This window comes from Asterias amurensis, chromosome 18 (assembly GCF_032118995.1).
Source record: "Asterias amurensis chromosome 18, ASM3211899v1".
In the NCBI taxonomy this organism is placed as follows: domain Eukaryota; kingdom Metazoa; phylum Echinodermata; class Asteroidea; order Forcipulatida; family Asteriidae; genus Asterias; species Asterias amurensis.
In genome coordinates this window covers 13,319,623-13,337,923 of record NC_092665.1, presented here as the reverse complement: position 1 = coordinate 13,337,923, position 18,301 = coordinate 13,319,623, and the positions used below count along the sequence as shown (strand labels likewise).

The window sequence follows — 18,301 nt, the reverse complement described above, 5'->3', positions numbered from 1 at the left end:
CAATGTGACAACAGCTTGGGCAGATAAAGTTACAAGAGTTATTGGTTCGGAAGATTATAAAGTCGCCCCAGTGGTGCTTTTTTTGGTTGTGGTGGTGGGTGGGTGTTCGCTTATGGATGGGGGAATACTAGCACTATAAAAACATAATGCAAGTTCCCCCAAAACAAGTTTAAGCCATTGGACCCTTTCGGTACAGAAAAAAAAAAAAAAAAGTTCACAGATTTACAAATAATTTACAGGGTTTACAGAAGGTAATGGTGAAAGACTTCTCTTGAAATATTAGTCCATGAAATGCTTTACTTTTTGAGAAAACGGTAAAACAATATAAATTCTCGTTAACGAGAATTACGGATTTGTAATAAACACATGTCATGACACGGCGAAACGCGCGAAAACGGGAGTGGGTTTTCCCGTTATTTTCTCCCGACTCCGATGTCCGATTGAGCCTAAATTTCCACAGGATTGTTATTTTATATATAAGTTGTGATACACGAAGTGTGGGACTTTGATAATACTGTTTGCCGAAAGTGTATAATGGCTTTAAAAGCCAATCTCAGTAAGGAACTGCGAGAAGAAAACATTTCAGATGAAAATAACTCAAGGGATGTAAAGGTAGGAATTGAGGTTCCTCTTAAACCAATGGAATGGAGGGAATTATGTACCAGGCAGGGAGTTCCAAAGAGATGCAGTACTTGGAACAAAGCTGTCAGCATGACTTTTTGTTCTGCAACTCAGCAGAGCAAGAGTGTATGGGGTGAGAAGAAGCAGAAACAAGCTTGGTTTCTTAACATGGAGTGTTTTGACCAAGTTTGGAGTTTTGGGGTTAAAGCGCTTACACAAGTCGAAAATCTCCTCAGCTTCCAGGATTTGTGGATTTGTCCAGGAAGCTATTTCGGAACCCAATTCATTTCACTTAATACTTTGTCTTAATGTAATCATGCTTCAGTAATGCACCTCCTCCAGCCTGGCACCACTTGCTTCCCCTTTGACCTTTCCTCTTCATTCATGTGAGGTTTGGTATTTGGAGGGACTGTCAACGTCTTGAGTGGTTTGGGGTGGACCTCTTGCCCCTTGTCCAGGCCTGGTGTGTGTTCCGTTGATGGTTGTCAACATCTCTCCCTTCTCATTTTAAGACTTAATGCAGCTGAAGACGCTGTGTTAAACATTGTTCACGGTGTGCAAATTTGTCACCAAATCATACAGTAAATTCTGATACTGGGATGATTCCTAAATGTTTGTTCCAAACTCACAAAAGTCCTGTGAGAGAAGAATTAATCAGTGGTCAGAGATGTCAAAGTTTTTGTTGGACTCTGGTTTTGTTGTGGTTGTTACCTTATGTGGAGTGTAGTATTCAGGGATGAATAGAATTTCTTTGTGAGAGAAAAATTAATCAGTGGTCAGAGATGTCAAAGTTTTGGTTTTGTTGTGGTTGTGTCCTTATGTGGGTTGCATTATTCAGTGAGGAATCTCACTGGAATGTGAAATGCTGAAAGGGGGAAGACAACAACACCTCATAGGTATCATAGTGTCCCTTAAAAGCTTTTACATGTAGTTTGTTCAACTTGTGAAGAACCGATCCCTTTTGTGAAGATGCGTGTAAGGATTGCGAGTTACTCATACACTATTCATATGGAGATGTTTTGTTTAGAGTTCCCTTCTTCTTCAAGGTGTGTGGGAAGAAAGGCAAGAATTTATTACGAGGGGGGGAATAGGAAAGGTCGAAGGATTACGTACGTGTAGCAGATGTTAGGTCCAGAAGGTTGTGTCCATGTTACTCAACCACACATTGACCATTGCAGGGGTGACCATTCTTGATCAGTCACAATGGTCATCCTCCCCTGTGCTTTTTTTTGGTCACTTGCGCAACCTCTGTGGTCAGAATGTAAGGACAAAGTTTTGACCATTCTTGTCATCAGTCCTTGATTCAGAGTTAAAAGACTGTCCCAAGAGACCCCTGACCCCATGAGTCATTACTTGATTATGCAGAAGATGGATTTAAAGAAAGTGATGTAATGGTTGTCAAAAAGGGGGGGGGGGGAGATGCATCTGCACTCACTTTCTTCACTGTGAAACAAATGTGTTTCACGATTCATCTTTAAGAACTTGCACTATCCTCTCAAGAAGAGTGAGAGATATAAGATAAAGATGAGTATTGATAAGTGCTTAAAAGTGTCCTTGTTTCATTTCAATTATGGACATTAGTGAAACAGCTGACAGACCAGTGAAATGACAAGCTAACTAGTCCTGCTGGCCAGTTACTAAAACAGTTAAAGGGCAAATCCTGATATGTTTTTTTTTGGCTGGTAATCTGTTTCTGCTTAGCCCAATCGGTGCTTAGCACCTTTGTGAAATAAGGACCACCGCTGTCTCATTCTTGAGTTATGTTTGCTTCCTATGTGTTTTGGCTGTACTTTGTACTAAGTACTTTGCTGTGCTTAGCAGCTTTGTGAACTTAGTCCCTGTACTGTCATTCTTGATTTTATATCTTGCTTCCTCTGTGTTTTGGCTGGTAATTTTTTTCTGCTTAGCATATTCTTCTATGTGCTTAGCGGCTTTGTGAAGTTAGGCCCTCTGCTGTCATTCTTGATGTCATGCCTTGCTTCCTATGTGTTCTGTATGGATGGGATGGGATGGGGGTGATGCCATAGCTAACTGATGAATATCATGTTATGAAAACATCTCCTAAGTCATCCGCCACTTCAAGACTCTGGCTTTTTATTCCAGGCAAACCCTGTTGAATACACCTTCATAGTGGTAGGCAGCTCTGCATAAAAGGCAGCAACCACACAAAATACATACAGAGGAATTCCTGCATGTTACAGTCCTCATTATTAGCCAGAAAGTTAACAATTACCCAACACTCTATTTGACAAACACAGAGAGGGACCTGTTTTTTTGTGGATTGTAATTCCCCGGCAGGAGGAGCAGTGGCCTGAGGTGCTCCCCACCGTGCTCAAAAGAAAACCCAAAAAGAAAACGGGTACACACACACAGGACTCACGACTCCATACAAATAAAAACCTGTATTGAGTTCCCCACGCTGTAAAGAACACCATCACAAAAGACAGTCAAAATTGGCTGAGGTTTCCTCTACCTGTGGATGTTACGTGTCTGTTTTCTTCTCAAGGAATCTGAGTTTCATAGAGAGAGCCAGAAACCGGGAGGGGGTGGAAATTGGCAGGAGGGATTGTGGTGTGGTGTCAGCGTGATTTTCACTAACAATAAGAAGTCGGGTTTTAATGTGTTATTTACGGGGTCGTTATGATGGATGACTAATTACTGCGATGATTGTAGTGGGTGGGAGTTTTTATACAGCAGGGGGCAGTGATAAAAATAAAGAGTATTTGGCACCTGAGTCATGAATGGTTGAGTGAAAGCATGGAGAAATAGACTGGAGCTGGGTGCAAAATGGAATCAATAAAGAGTCGGAATTTTAAGAGTCTGATTAGGCTAAGTTAAAATAAATATGTGTTTCGGTACAACCCTATGTCAGCTTGAAACACTCCAGTTTTGTATTTATAATCCATTTTTTTATATATAATTCTTTGTCTTGGAAATCCTGAACTTAAACCATTTCCTCTTTCCCAATCCCCCAACCCCTCCCCAGGTACCAATCAGTCAACAGGGAAGGTCCCAACTGAAGGTTGACCTGCCAATAGAAATCTTGGTCCTAATTGATAAGAAATGGATGGAGCCTGCTATTTGTCCCAGTGGTCAGTGGATACTTCCTCCTGTCCACACCTCTTCAAGGTGTCCTTCCAAGTCCTTTAAAGTCTTGGTGCAAGACATTTTTGTTGAGCTGGTAAAACCATAGAGAAAGGACAACTCTATGGTAAAACTAGCCTTGCTTAAGGCAGTCGAATTATTCACTCCGAAAAGAACACCGCCGCTGTATAATAAAAACCTGTATTCACTGTGCGTAACATCGCACGACACGATGCCCCCGTACACTATCCGCATGCGGTTAATGGTACGAGTGCGGATGACTTTTGTGCACAGTAGTCGTACGATGTGACAGTGTGTATACGGGTGGGTCATGCGGTGTGATCGCAAGCACCACGCACAGGGTATATGGGTGGGTTTACAGCGGCATCTTTTCGGAGCGAATAATGCGACTGCCTTGAGCAAGGCTATGGTAAAACCCATCTCTATGACTGTACACACTCACACACGTGTGTAGGGCCATAGAGAAAGTCCTTCCTCTATGGTAGGGCCTATATGCCTGCAACCATACACCTGTTGGTGTCCCTACTTTGTTTATTCTAATTTCTGGCAACCGCTCACAATATTAGTTTTGTACACGTTTTCTAACTGTGGGCTATTCCCAAACCGAGGACCTTATTGCCCTCTTTTGTTACACGTCCCCGGTTTGAATGTGTATACCTATTAAACGCTACAAACAGCATGACTATTTTCCACCTATAGATGAGTATTCCTAGAATCCTAAACAAAGGATTTGAACTGCCAGTATATATCCACTGGGGTTGTCTCAACAGTCTAGTGCTAAGACATCTATTCTAGCATTGCAAAGGTTGGAGGGTTCGAATCCCACTCGAGTGATTTGCCTGTTTTTTTGAAATTTTACATTATTGACCCATTTCACCTGACATCATCATCAGAATAATCTTGGATGCGCCATTTTGGTGGTCAATGTCAACGTGTGTTATTCAGTGAAGTGCACATTTTTAGGTGACGCGGCATTTACACGTATGCCTATTGACCACCAACATGGTGAGCGTGGCATCCGCCGCCGCGTGTGACGCGCGTGCAAGGGGTCAATAACAGAACTCTGTGTAAAGTAAGGGTTAAAACAACTTAAATTTAATTCATGTAAAACTTGCTTTTTCCGTTGTTAGACAAACTCTGAATTCTCAGTTCTTCCCAAAGCCCTGTTGATTGATAAACAGTAAGAGCATGGCGGTAGAAATAGTACTTCCTTGGTTTGGTGAGAGGAAGTAAAGGTACAAGGATGTCCCTACACCTTGAGTGTCTACACAATGCCAAGACAACAGGTAGACCAAGAGGAAACAGGAACCAGTGATTGTTTCCAGATGCCTCCGGTATTTGTTAGAGAGGCCCTAGGGTCCACTTGAGCTAAGAGGGGCTTCTGTGGCGGCCTTGTCTGGAATACTCCAAGTAATGTACTAAGGTGTCAATTTATGAGTCTTGGCCTGTGTTTTCAATGTTGGAAAACAGTGCTGGTGGACAGAGTTGTGGAATTGAAATGGCATAAATTTTGCAGTTAACTGTCAGGATTATCCTTGATCTGAGAGGTGTTTGGTGTGGACAAATTACCTTTGTCTCAATAAAGGGACACTATGCCTTGGATCAGTGCCTTGGATCGGGCGAGTTGGTCCATGAAAATCATTTGAAATCGTTTGTTTAAAATTGCATATATGGTTTGGAAGATGTTTTAAAAGTAGAATACAATGATCCACACAAATTTGCCTTGAAATTACACGGTTTTTCTTTACGCCAATTTGTGGAGTCAAGTTTTTTACTACATAAAATGGCTGATCGTATTAGTTCGCAAAGTAAAAGGAAAACCATGCAATTTTGAGGCATATTTTGTGTGGATCATTCTACTTTTAAAATGTCTTTCTTAACCATATCGATTTCATAACAAACGGTTTGAAATGCTTTTTATGGACCAACTCGACCAATCCAAGGCAACGTGTCCCTTTATTGATTGTCTGGTTATAGTTAGTGAGCCATCTGGTTAAAGGTTCTCTCCCTGGATTGGCTGGAATGATTTACATCTCAAAGAGGCAGAGGGGAATTGGCTACACCAATATTATGTTGTCATTACTTTCCATTACTTTCCATTTGGAAACTCACTGACACTTCACAGGTTGTACCCTTTTTAAGGGTTGTAATACCTTTTGTAGATCAAGTTTTTGGCCATGACCTGAATCCCTTCTCACTGTGAATGAAGGTGTATGTGATATAATATAATCTACCTCTAGAAATGTCAGCATCATTAGTCGTCATCTTTTTGAGAAAAAGTGACAATTACAGAACAATGTTTTTAGGAGATTCGCATAATCCATTGTACATTCTAAAATATTTTCTGTCTCCCTGAGACAAAAACTTTTTTTTTGTAAAAAAAGGGAAACATTTTAGTTTTTTTTTTTGAACTGCATGTCAAGACCGTTCAAAAACTACGACGAGAAATTTGTTTTCACATCCTTCTTTTTTTCTCTTTAAAAAAAAACCACAATCCATTTCTGTCATTCAATGTTTATCCACACACATCCAGAGCTATATTTATCCCTGAAAATCCCTGACTTCTTGAAGGAGGTATTAAGACTTCTTTTGTCTCTTTATACCTACCCGCACCCCCCCCCCCTCTTTCATTGCACAACATCATACACTGGGATCTTAATTCCTATGTCCACAGTAAAGTCCAAGATCGTGTCAAGTATTGACTTAAACGATCCCCTCGGCGGCCGATTGCACCTGCTGGTAGGGAAGAGAGGCAAAACAAGGGAGTCACTTCTGGAACGGTTCTAACAAAACACTTATAGCTTTAAAGCCATGGTACGGTCCTGGTTGAAAAAAAGAGAAACCGAGACTGGAGCCTTGCATGTGGGTTTTCAGTCCCTACCTATAGTTGCCTGGGTTTTCAGTTCCTACCAGGGGCCAATTTCATAGAGCTGCTTAAGCAAAAAATTTGTTTAAGCACGAAAATAGCTCGCTTATTTTACACATGTTACTGGCCAAAATTTCATGCCATATACATTGCTTGTGACTGGTATTTAGCTGTTGTTTACTTAGCATAACAATTGAGTGGAGTCTTGGCCGGAAATCTGATTTTACTAAGCAAGGATTTTTTTGCTTTAAGCAGCTCTATGAAATTGGGCCCTGATGTTGCGTGGGTTTTCAGTCCTTACCTGATTGCGTGGGTTTTCAGTCCCTACCTGATTGCGTTGGTTTTCCCCCCATAGGGTTTTTCCTCCCACATCTAAAACTGAACTTTTCTTCTTTCCTATTCATCCAACGGTTATTGGCGCTAATTGTAAAGTTGGATGTCTAATCAAATAAATACAAATAAATAAATAAATAATAGATATAGCAATTGGTAAGGAAAGATAACTTGTGAAAAGTATCTTGATATACATGATTGAATCAATAAAACCATTTAAGATATGCACTAAGGTTTCAAAAAAATAAAAGTTAATTTCCTCCCTCCTTCAAACAAAAGAAGAAGGAAAAAAAGAAAAAAAAATTAAACCATGGAGATAGAAAATAGAATGTTTTCTCTTCTACGTTTAGGTTTTCGCTCACTTCGCTTTAAGGAAGTCCTCTTAATAGTCAGAGGTGTCAATGTCACACATTCGATATCATCCAAAGTGCTACAGCACGTGATTAACAAAACATTGACAAGTTTCTAAAGTATAAATGACTGCATGTGGTGGCTAAGAAAACAGGACATTCCAGTAAGGGTTCCTCTCATGGGGTGGATGAATCAAGCCCTTACGCCTACCTCTCTCTACACCCCCTCCCCCCCCCCCCTCCGAAATGGTCTGATTTGTGGTGATGTTTCTTGCACAGTAACTTTGCTTGAGTAGGCCTTTCACCTACCTCTCTCTACAACCCCCCCCCTCCCCCCCCTCCAAAATGGTCTGATTTGTGGTGATGTTTCTTGCACAGTAACTTTGCTTGAGTAGGCCTTTCACCTACCTCTCTCTACAACCCACCCCTTCCCCCCCCCCTGAAATGGTCTGATTTGTGGTGATGTTTCTTGCAAAGTAACTTTGCTTGAGTAGTTTTTTTTCCAATGCTATTTTGGGGTGGGTTTTCTGTTTATTTGCCTCTTTGCATCTCACAATATTGGGCCTATCGTTTTGTCTTTTTCATAAACTATATTGGTCCCTCCAGCACCTTTTGTGAGTGGTACAGCGATTATCACTTAGTGAAATTTTTCTTATAATAAATTATTTTGGTCAATCCACAGTTTGTGTGGTTGGTTTTCTAATAGAACATTCTCTAGTATTAAGTTTAAGATGAGTTGTCAGTATCGCTATAGTGATTCGTATTGTGACATCACACTTTGCTTGGCAAGCTGAGTAGGATCTCTGTGAATAAATAATCGAATCAATAAATAAATAAACCAATTTGTAAATGAAATTTGCCCTGTGTCACAAGACTTTTGGTGGCTCCCTTTAATCGTCATCAAACACGCTTCATGTTTTCTCACATATGAAAAGTAGCATTCCATGGAAACCTGTGTTTGGATTTGAAAACCACCGTAGCAAATTATTCCGGATTATAGATTTGAAGTGCGTGTACCAACCAGCTACAAGTAATCCGTCCCAGTCACCCTGCCTACTTTCAACACTTACTTGTTGACAAAAGGATTATCACCAGCAACATGGGCTGACCACAGTCCCAAATCAAGAAGTCAACCGGAAGGTTTACTCCTTTTGCTTTCTTTCAAACTTCTCGATCGGTGGTTTTTCGTTTTTATATAACAATGGAAAACAAATTGTGAATGGACGTTCCAATAGCAACAACAATAATCCCTTAGTGAAACGAAACTACATGAAATAAATCTACCATGATTTGACTTTTGAATTCTACAGGGAAAGGCAACAAGGATAAAGGATTTGTTTTTATTGGTTCACATTTTAATGTCAGGACTGTGAAGTTTGTGGAAAAGTCATGCAGGAATGAAATGATCGGCGCAGGGAAAGAAACTTGTTTGTTGATTTAGGAAATTCTGAATGTTTGTTTGAAAATGAAACCTCCATGGTAGAAATGACATCACAGAAATAGGGTAGTGTTGTGAGAATGTTCTTTTTAATGTTCGGTTTGCGGGTTTAAAAATAACCTTCCCTCTCTCCCGATCAAACCTTAACTTTTACAAAAGTTGCTGTAAATTTTATCTTAGGTCAAATCAAGAATATGTTGCTGCAAGCTGCATACCAACCTAAATGGCATGGACCCAAACTCAAAGGGACCATTTGAATTTGGGTCCAATGCACTTGATCATAATTGTTTCTTTCCACCCAGGAGTACAAATGGGTACTAGTGAGATCTGGGATGGACTGGCATACTGTCCATGGGGAATAAAAATACTCTCAGTTTTTTTAAGGAAACCAGACATTTGATGGGAAAATGGCCGCCGGCTCATCACAGACTTTACTTTTTACTTTTACTTTGCAACAATTTGTTCTTAATTTTTCTTCCTCTTTTGCTCTTTCTTATATAGATGTAAATGAGTGTATGTTCAACAATGGAGGATGTCAAGGTGATTGCTGTAACAGTATTGGAAGCTACTACTGCAGATGCTCACCTGGGTTTGAATTATCACATGATGGTGTTACGTGCATAGGTAAGTCTAGTTCAGAACCGCACATGCTCATTTGAAAGAAAAAACAAAAATTAATATTAATAATAAAAATGATAACAATAAGAGTAAAAAATTATATAGAGCCAAATCCATCGAAAGCACTGGCTCCATGACGCTTTACAGAGATACACTTAATAACAAAATCCCTAAATAGATAAACAGGAAAAAAATAAGGTTTATAAATGAGTTTAAAATCAGTTAAAGGCAGTGGACACTATTGGTAATTACTCAAAATAGTTGTTAGCATAAAAACTTACTTGGTAATGAGTAATGGGGAGCTGTTGATAATATAAAATATTATGAGAAACGGCTCCCTCTGAAGTAATGTAGTTTTCGAGAAAGAAGTAATTTTTCACGAATTTGATTTCGAGACCTCAGATTTAGAATTTCAGGTCTCAAAATCAAGCATCTGAAAGCACACAACTTTTTGTGTCAAGGGTGTTTTTATTTTCATTATCTCGCAACTTCGATGACCGATTGAGCTAAAATGTTCACAGGTTTGTTATTTTATGTATATGTTGAGATACACCAAGTGAGAAGACTGGTCTCTGACAATTACCAATAGTGTCCAGTATCTTTAATTTATGTTTTATAAGGAACGAATAAGTAACACCAACAAAAACCTGGCAAAATCAGTCTTTAGAAAAATATGTTTCTGTTACAGAGCAATTATTTAGTCAGCTGTTTTTATTTGAGTACATTTGCCGTTAACAGAACAAGAAATTAACTGTTCCAGTTTCATAATTAGAGTGATTGTTTCAAAACATATTAATATGTCTCATATTAATTTGCCAGACAGACATATTAAGAAACAGATTAGTAACACACATTTAAACAAGGCAAAACCAGACTTGGTGTATGGTTAAAATCGGTACGAAAATACGTAGTCTTTGAAAAAAAAAAAAAATTCTGTTATAGAGCAGTTATTTAGGCAGCTGTTTTTGGTTAAGGATATATCGAGCAAGAAATTAACTGTTCCAGCCATATATCCGATGTGTTCCCCCAAACAGTTGAACGTTGAGAGCATTGAGATGAAAAAAGTGGATGAACAACTATTGAAAAACACAAAAGTGTTCATGTTTTACCCAAAACATGGAAATTACATTTATCCTTTGTGTCGGGGAAGTCCCAGCATATTCCTGGGCGTTGCTGTAATCGTCTGCAATTCATGACATCCTCAGAACGTGCGCTTTACGGAAACATTGTCACTGTTGTTTTTGTCGAACGTGTAACACATGAATACCTGTCATTCAATTATGTCAGGTGGGTTAAAAATAGATCGGAAAGTTCGTATCTGCCATGCCGGGGCAAAGCCAAGGGAAATGTTTTTACGTGACGCTGCGAAAAAACACGGATTAGTTCCTTATTTTTTGGGGGGGGGCAAGATTGAGTTCAGAAGTGTTTTGTTTTTGGAAATTTAGACGACCTATATTTAAGGGCTGGAATTTCAAGTGGCAACGTTGGAGATTATTTCAAGGCCAATAAGGATGGGCTGGCGTCTGGGTCGTTCAAATCGGAAAATTGATAGTTTCCACCTTACAAGGAAATAAAAAATGATAACATGCATAGTAAAAAATATAGTAAAGAGAACACATTTCAGTATTTTGGCTAAGTCATGCTACATTGATCTAAGATGTGACTGAAAGTAGGGTAAAAGGAAAGAGGTCATGGTGAATAAAGGTCTTGAGAAAAATCCTACCCCAAGTATCCATGTAGTGTACATTAGGCGAGGTCATGGTGAATAAAGATCTTGAAAAAAATCCTACCCCAAGTATCAGCCACGTCGTGTACATTAGGCCTATCAGGACTCAGGCCTAATACTTTACGCCCTTTGTTGCCTCCATGCCCCCTGGTCATTGCCTTGGTGCCTTTGAAATGTTCCAGTAGAAATTTACAATTTCCGCATAGGGTGCCCTTTACCAGGGAGAAAATGTCCTTGGTGCCCTTGCCCTTTCAAAGACGAAGCATACAGGCCTGAGGATTTTTCCCGATTTCAGGTTTCTTGAAGCTTGAGGCTTCTTGAAAGAATTAAAGGCAGTGGACACTATTGGAAATTACTCAAAATAATTATCATCATAAAACCTTTCTTGATTACAAGTAATGGGGAGAGGTTGATGGTATAAAACATTGTGAGAAACGGCTCCCTCTGGAGTGACATGGTTTTCGAGAAAGAAGTAATTTTCCATGACTTTGATTTTGAGACCTCAAGTTTAGAATTTAAAGTCTCGAATTCAAGCATCTGAAAGCACACAAGTTCTTGTGACAAGGGTGTTTTTTCATTCATAGTTATCTCGCAACTCCGACGACCAATCGAGCTCAAATTTTCACAGGTTTTATATTTTATGCATATGTTGAGATACGCAAAGTGAGAAGACTGGTCTTTGACAATTACCAATAGTGTCCAGTGTCTTTAAAGCAGCCACTAAAGGGAGAAAGAATGTTGCTATATAGCTATAAACCCAAATGGAAAGGTCGCCCTCTATTGCCCAACTTGATAACCATTTTTTCTGCACCTGTCCTCAGATATCAATGAATGCCGAATTCAGAACGCAGGATGCCGTGGCTCTTGTCTGAACACTGAGGGAAGTTTCACCTGTGAATGTCCAGTCGGTCAGAAACTACAATCTGATGGAAGAACCTGCATTGGTAAGCTGACCTTAACATCCCCCCACCCCCCCCCCCCAAAAAAAAAAAAAAACACCCTGAATTTTTTGCAGAAGTTGAGAACATTTCAACTGATGCGAATTATTTGTTGCAAATTTCTGACGTTAAAACTCATAACGCATTCGCAGGATGGTTTTTGTACAGGGATTAGAAATTTCAGACATTATCTGAATTTAGACTTTTTTATGTCTGCCTCGTGAACAAAAAAAAGCTGTCATATTCTCCATTTTGAACTAAATCCTTGTTGTTTTATCTACATCTGTTGTGGTTAGGATACTGTTCCAGAAGTGCTCCTTTGAATCTGTATAACTCTAGGGGTTAGCAAAAGATGTGATCATTTCATACCTCCTAACACTCGGAGCATGGCTTCAGACATGCAATGTCTCTCACCCCTGGTTATATGACCAGTGGCCGATTTCACGAAGCGCTGGGATTAATCCTAACTCGAGTTAGGACGGGCAACCCGTCCTAACTTAGGATGGGTTCAATTCGTCCTACGTATTTGGATACGGAACTGAACCCGTCCTAATCCTAAGATTAATCCTAAGTTAGGAAGAGTTTGGTGAAAATCGACGGCAGGGGTGGAGTTACACGCAGGCCACACAGGCCATGACCACCGTTGCCCCTGGTCTTTGCCTTGATGCCCTTTCAAAGGTATCACATTGACTTCAAGATTTACCAATGGAAATGCTCTTTGCAAAATGGAAACGGCCTTGCCCTTTCAAAGGTGAAATTCCAGACCTGTATGACGTGGCCCACTTCAGTAAAAGAAAAGTAAGTTTCAGGTGAATAATTATTAGTTTAATTGGTACTCTACTGCACAGCGGAACCATTGGAGCGGATGTGGAACGTGCTCCCCGGCAGACAAGAAAGAAAAAAACATACAGTGTCAGTCAATCCAAAGACGTCATAAACCTAGTTTACCCCGCCCTCATCGCCCTCCTACCCCCTCCCCAGAGAAATTAACGTGCCAAAAACTCCTTCTAGACTGGAGTGGTGAGGGATAGTTAGTTACTGCATGGTGGATTTCCTCCATGGCCTCAGTGTGTAAACATTATGCACACTCACTGTATTAAATTTTACATTACACACCAGGTAGGTTTTCCCTTTGCTGTTGGAAGGCAAAAACATTGTTTGCACTGAAAGTGGGGTTGGAAAGGGGGTGTAAGCTACTCTTTTGCAGTGGAAGCTTCGGGTATGATTTGCATTATTGTAGGGTCAACTGGAGAGGTTGTTGGGTGTTGTATGGGTAGGAAGTCTTTGGGTGTTCTTGTTGTTGGGGTACAGGGGTGTCATTGGGTCACGCCCAAAATGAGGCCATAGGGGTTTGGGAGCTTAGCTGCTTTGAAATGTCATGCTGAATTATCATATCTGTAGCTTGGAAGAAAAGACCCAAACTGGATGCATTTTTATTTGCTTTTTGATATTGAGAAAGATGAAATTTGGCAGCAGAGATGCTTTCAGGTGGAAAAACATGCGGGGGCTGGTAGGGAAGGGGAGGTTGGCCTACTTACGAGCATCGCTAGTTCCTTTGGACGTAATCGGGCATCCTGGTGTGTCTTGCCAAGTTCTGGTTTGAGTTGGCCGTGGGGGGGGGGGGGGGGGGGGGTTATAAATGATGTGGATTAATGTTCCACAGAGGCACGTACTTCCCAGACGTGTTATGCACGGATGAGTGGGGGGATCGAGGATTGAGGTTAAAGGTTATCTTGATATAGGGGAGAATTGTTATGCACTGTGGTACAGGAAAATAAGGAACCGTGAGGTTTCTATGAACGATAGAAGAGGTTTCAGAAAGGCTGCGATGTCAGTTATATAAAACAAATATTGAGTGGCTTTGATTCGTGGAATGGAAGGACTATTATCACTCGGTAGAATTTGGACTGTTCCACTTCACTCTGCTTCGCCTCGTGAAATGGAACAGTCCAAATTTTACCTTGCGTAATATTCCTCCCATTTCACTCTGAGCCACTCAATATTTGTATACCATTTCTTCTCTGTTCTTTGTCAAAGACTGAATGCTCAAGGTGTTAATTTCTTGTAAACATTGTTTTCACTTTTTTTTCACCTAAATGTTTTATGATTTAAAAGAGACCCATATGATTGTGTGAAATGTCGACAATAAACTATTATCCCTCGGGGTTAAACAAGATTTATACAAATATCTTTTTGAAAATAAAATAATAATAACAAGTTGAAATTGACTTTTTTCATTTCCAGCTGAAGACCCGTGCCTGGTGAGGAAAGGTGGATGTGATCATGAATGTATATCGCAACCTAACGGACACTTCTCTTGTCAGTGCTACGACGGCTTCAAACTAGAACCCAATGGGATGACATGTGCTCGTGAGTACTGCCCCCTATAGTCCTTCGGAAGACTTCTTTTTCAGGGGGGGGGGGATTAGAGTTCTATCTGAAATCTGAGACAGGCCTGATACTTCACCAAGGCAGGCATCCCTTGATGCCCTTCAAACGCTCTAGTAGAAATTTCCTCAAAGGGTGCCCTTCACCAAGGAGAAAATGCCTTGGTGCTTGCCCTTTCAAAAACGAAGCATACAGGCCTGCTGAGATGTGTGCTTTTTTTGTGTGTGTCTTTGGCGAGCGGTCTAATTCATCAGACCCAAGCTCTGGTGTTGCAAGCAGCAGAGTGTGGGTTCGAATCCTGGTCATGACGTTTGTGCCCTTGAGCAAAGCACCATAATTGCCTTGTAAAAGGTTGGGAAGGTAGTGCATTCTACTCTACCAGCCAGGCTCCCATGTGGATGATACCCATGCCTACATCCCAAGGAGTAGGTGGCAACTCGTCTCTGGTGGCAGTTGATTTTAAACAATATTTTTACAAAAATGTAGTAAGCAGAATCAACCAGGGAGCTCAGATAGAATTAACACATCTTGCTTCGACATTAACTGTGAAAGCCTCATTGGTTTTGAAGCTCTAAATTTGCCAAAACCTCAGCAATAACTTTGCTCTTGTTTTTTTGACAGATTCAAATGGAACTCTCAATAAAAGCCAGACATACAATTGATGTAACTTGTGAGTTGTTCTTTGTAAGCAATCAATTGTTCGATTGTAAATTGATTGATTCATTTATAATTGATTGATGCAGGTGCGTATTCGTGTAGTCGAGATAACGGCGGCTGCCATCAGCTCTGTATGACCTATGAAGATTCTGTACGATGCAGCTGCCATACTGGATTTTACCTCCTTCAGGACATGAAGACATGCGCAGGTATGTAACTCTAAAGGTTGGTTTATAGTCGATACGCGATGGAAATCTTGACGCGCGATCCTTAAAAAAAAAAACAGTTATGACCATAATCTGTGTTTTTTAGGATCGAGCATCAAGATTGCCATCCAACGACCATCTCACGACCGATGGTCGCGCGAGCGACCATAAACCGGCCTTAAGGGCTTTGTCACATGATGCAACATCAGAAATACAGGGCTTGCACAGTAAGCGAAGAATTGTGACCGTAAGCCAAGAATTCAGAAGATAGGCCTAAGCAGATCCACAAAATTTTGACCTGATGCTTTTGTTTATCTGAATGTTGCAGTTTGGGGTATTAGATTCTAGGGAAAGTGGAAGGTAATATTTAATTGAAACATCTCCCAAGGGGAAGGAAGATTATGCTGTGACTTTTCTTGTTTTCGAAGACAAAGTATACCTTGGTTTCTGGAATCGTTCAATTGTATACAAAATGTAGATGTATACGACAGTGAATTCTTACATGTAGCAGAGTAAAGGCTTCTCAGATTCAAATTCCGGGGCAGAACAAAATTATACCATTTTACATAACCACATTACTTCAAAGTGAAATGTTTCTCAAAATGCTTCTACTATCGAAAGCTGCTGTAGTCTTTTAACCCAGAAGTTGTTTAATGCCATTAATTTTACGAGTGATTACTAAAATGTATGCCTTCCCATTTTATTAACAGATAAAGATGAGTGTGAGATGGGATTCAACTCATGTTCTCACTTCTGTGTCAACACTGAGGGGTCATATCGCTGTGATTGCCCACCAGGCTACCAACTTCAGCCGGACGGAAGATCATGCGAACGTAGGTTTAATTTGATAGCACAGGGATGTGATTTCTCCCAAAATTGTGTACTGGAAATCTTTTTTTTTTTTTTTTTTTTTTTTTTTTTTTTATATTATATAAATTAAATATAATTCATAAAACATGAGATAAAGCCATATAGATTGCACCAAATTGCTGAGTAGTGCTATTAAAATCATAGATAATTGTATGTTAGCAGGCTTAGAACTCGCCAGCTTTCACGATCAGGTTTTTTTTTTTCTCAACAGCCTATCACATCCCTGATAGCAAGAAGTGGTAGGGGAAAGATAACGAATTTTGAAACCTATATTGTCAGGCTTTGTGATTAATTACATGAAGTTTTAAGCAGAGGGGTTTGTTTTGCTGTGGTGCCAATTACAGAGGAATAATATCAAAATAAAAAGTTGACATTCGGTGTATAAACCAATATGAATGTCAATATCCAATTTCAAAATAAAAAGCTAACATTCGTTTTATAAACCTATGTGAATGTCAAATGTCCAATTTCAAAATAAAAAATTAACATTTGTTTTATAAACCTGTGTGAATGTCCAATATCCAATATCAAAATAAAAAGTTGACATTGTATAAACCAATGTGAATGTCCAAAGTCAAACTAACTTTACCCTCATTCAATATCTTCAATTATATGTTTTTTGTTTGAAACAGAGGAGTCCATGGTGATTATTGAGGCAGTCAACCCATGCAGGAATATCAACTGTCAACATAACTGCACCGTCATAGCCAGCAGTCGTACAGCAATCTGTACTTGTCCAATCGGGTTTCAACTCCGTATGGACCAGTTGACTTGTGAAGGTATAATTTTTGTTTGTTTGTTTGTTTGTTTGTTTGTTTGTTTGTTTAGATGATCTTCCCGACAAGAGAACTCCCACAAGGAAAAAAAAGCACCAAGCTGGCAGCCGCCAATTGGTTTAACTTCTATGATGATGTATTGCACAAATCAAGAAATTGTGATTCAGTTACTAGACAAGAATAATTAGTCTAGTCGTTGTGAAATCAGCTGTTAGCTTGGGGGATTAAAACCCACAACCTGGTAGCAAGTCCTGCGGTCTAACCACTGGACCACTGTGACCTAGTCGGGTCCATGGATGCCCATCACCAATCTAATTAGTGCGATCCAATTAGAAAATTACAACCATTGTGACTTTTGAGTTTTCCCTAAAGGCCAAAACAAAAACAAAATTATTGTTAGCATCCCTGCCCCCTTCCTTTTTAAAAATCTGCCTCCTTTTAAATTATAAAGATCTTAGGCGATTAAAAAAAAAAAAAGGGCCCTCCTCTTTTCTGCTTTTCAAAAAGGCTTCGCATGTTTTTGTTTTTATTTGGCCAAAAGCTACGACTACAAAGATTTCATTTTCAACTTGTCTTTCCCCTCCCCCTTGTTTCCCTCCTTCTCTTCTAGATGAGAATGAGTGTGAGAATGGTCAGTCCTGCTGTCACCATGATTGCTACAACACGGAGGGTGGTCACTCATGCGGTTGCTTTGCTGGTTTCGAATTGGCCGACGATGGATGCTCATGTAATGGTAAGTCAAATCCTAGCTTGAACTCTTGGTCCTTAAAGCCATTGGACACTTTCGTTAAACAGTGTTTTTCAAGGCCCACACTTCGTGTATCACAACTTATATATAAAATAACAAACCTGTGAAAATTTAGGCCTCCAAGTTCTAAATCTGAGGTCTCTAAATCAAATTCGTGGAAAATTAGTTCTTTCTCGTAAACTATGGCACTTTTTATAGAGGGAGCCGTTTCTCACCATGTTTTATACCATCAACCTCTTCCCATTACTCGTCACCAAGAAACGTTTTATGATATTAATTATTTTTGAGTAATTACCAATAGTGTCCACTGCTTTTAAAGTCAAGTTGTTTATTGAAAACACATCTGCAGATTTTATTTAAATGCTTATTTTAACCCATTTTTCTGTTAATTATTAGGAAGAAAGTTGCCAAGATAAACAAAAATGTGTTTTGTTTTGTTTTGTTCCAGATATTGACGAGTGTACAAACAACCAGGGAGGGTGTAGTCAGCTGTGTCAAAACACCGCTGGCGCCTACGAGTGTTTCTGCTACGAAAAACACATCTTAGACTCTGACGGCATAACATGCAGGCGTAAGTATTCCTTAGGACTACTATCTGATGTGGTGACTGTACATAGCCAACCCTCCTACTATCTGACCATTCAATCCACTGTGGTCTTGA

At 39.9% G+C, this 18,301-nt stretch overlaps 1 protein-coding gene across 2 annotated transcripts in view; it reads left to right on the top strand.

Moving 5' to 3' along the window:
- LOC139950402 (uncharacterized) overlaps window positions 1-18,301 on the top strand; it is a 133,762-nt gene that overhangs the window by 82,433 nt on the left and 33,028 nt on the right. For both annotated transcript variants that reach the window (XM_071949049.1, XM_071949047.1), the window contains exons 5-12: window positions 9,215-9,337; window positions 11,879-12,001; window positions 14,240-14,365; window positions 15,127-15,249; window positions 15,957-16,079; window positions 16,749-16,895; window positions 17,503-17,625; window positions 18,089-18,211. In XM_071949049.1, coding sequence (XP_071805150.1) covers window positions 9,215-9,337; window positions 11,879-12,001; window positions 14,240-14,365; window positions 15,127-15,249; window positions 15,957-16,079; window positions 16,749-16,895; window positions 17,503-17,625; window positions 18,089-18,211 — 1,011 coding nt within the window. The remainder of the gene's footprint in view (window positions 1-9,214; window positions 9,338-11,878; window positions 12,002-14,239; window positions 14,366-15,126; window positions 15,250-15,956; window positions 16,080-16,748; window positions 16,896-17,502; window positions 17,626-18,088; window positions 18,212-18,301) is intronic.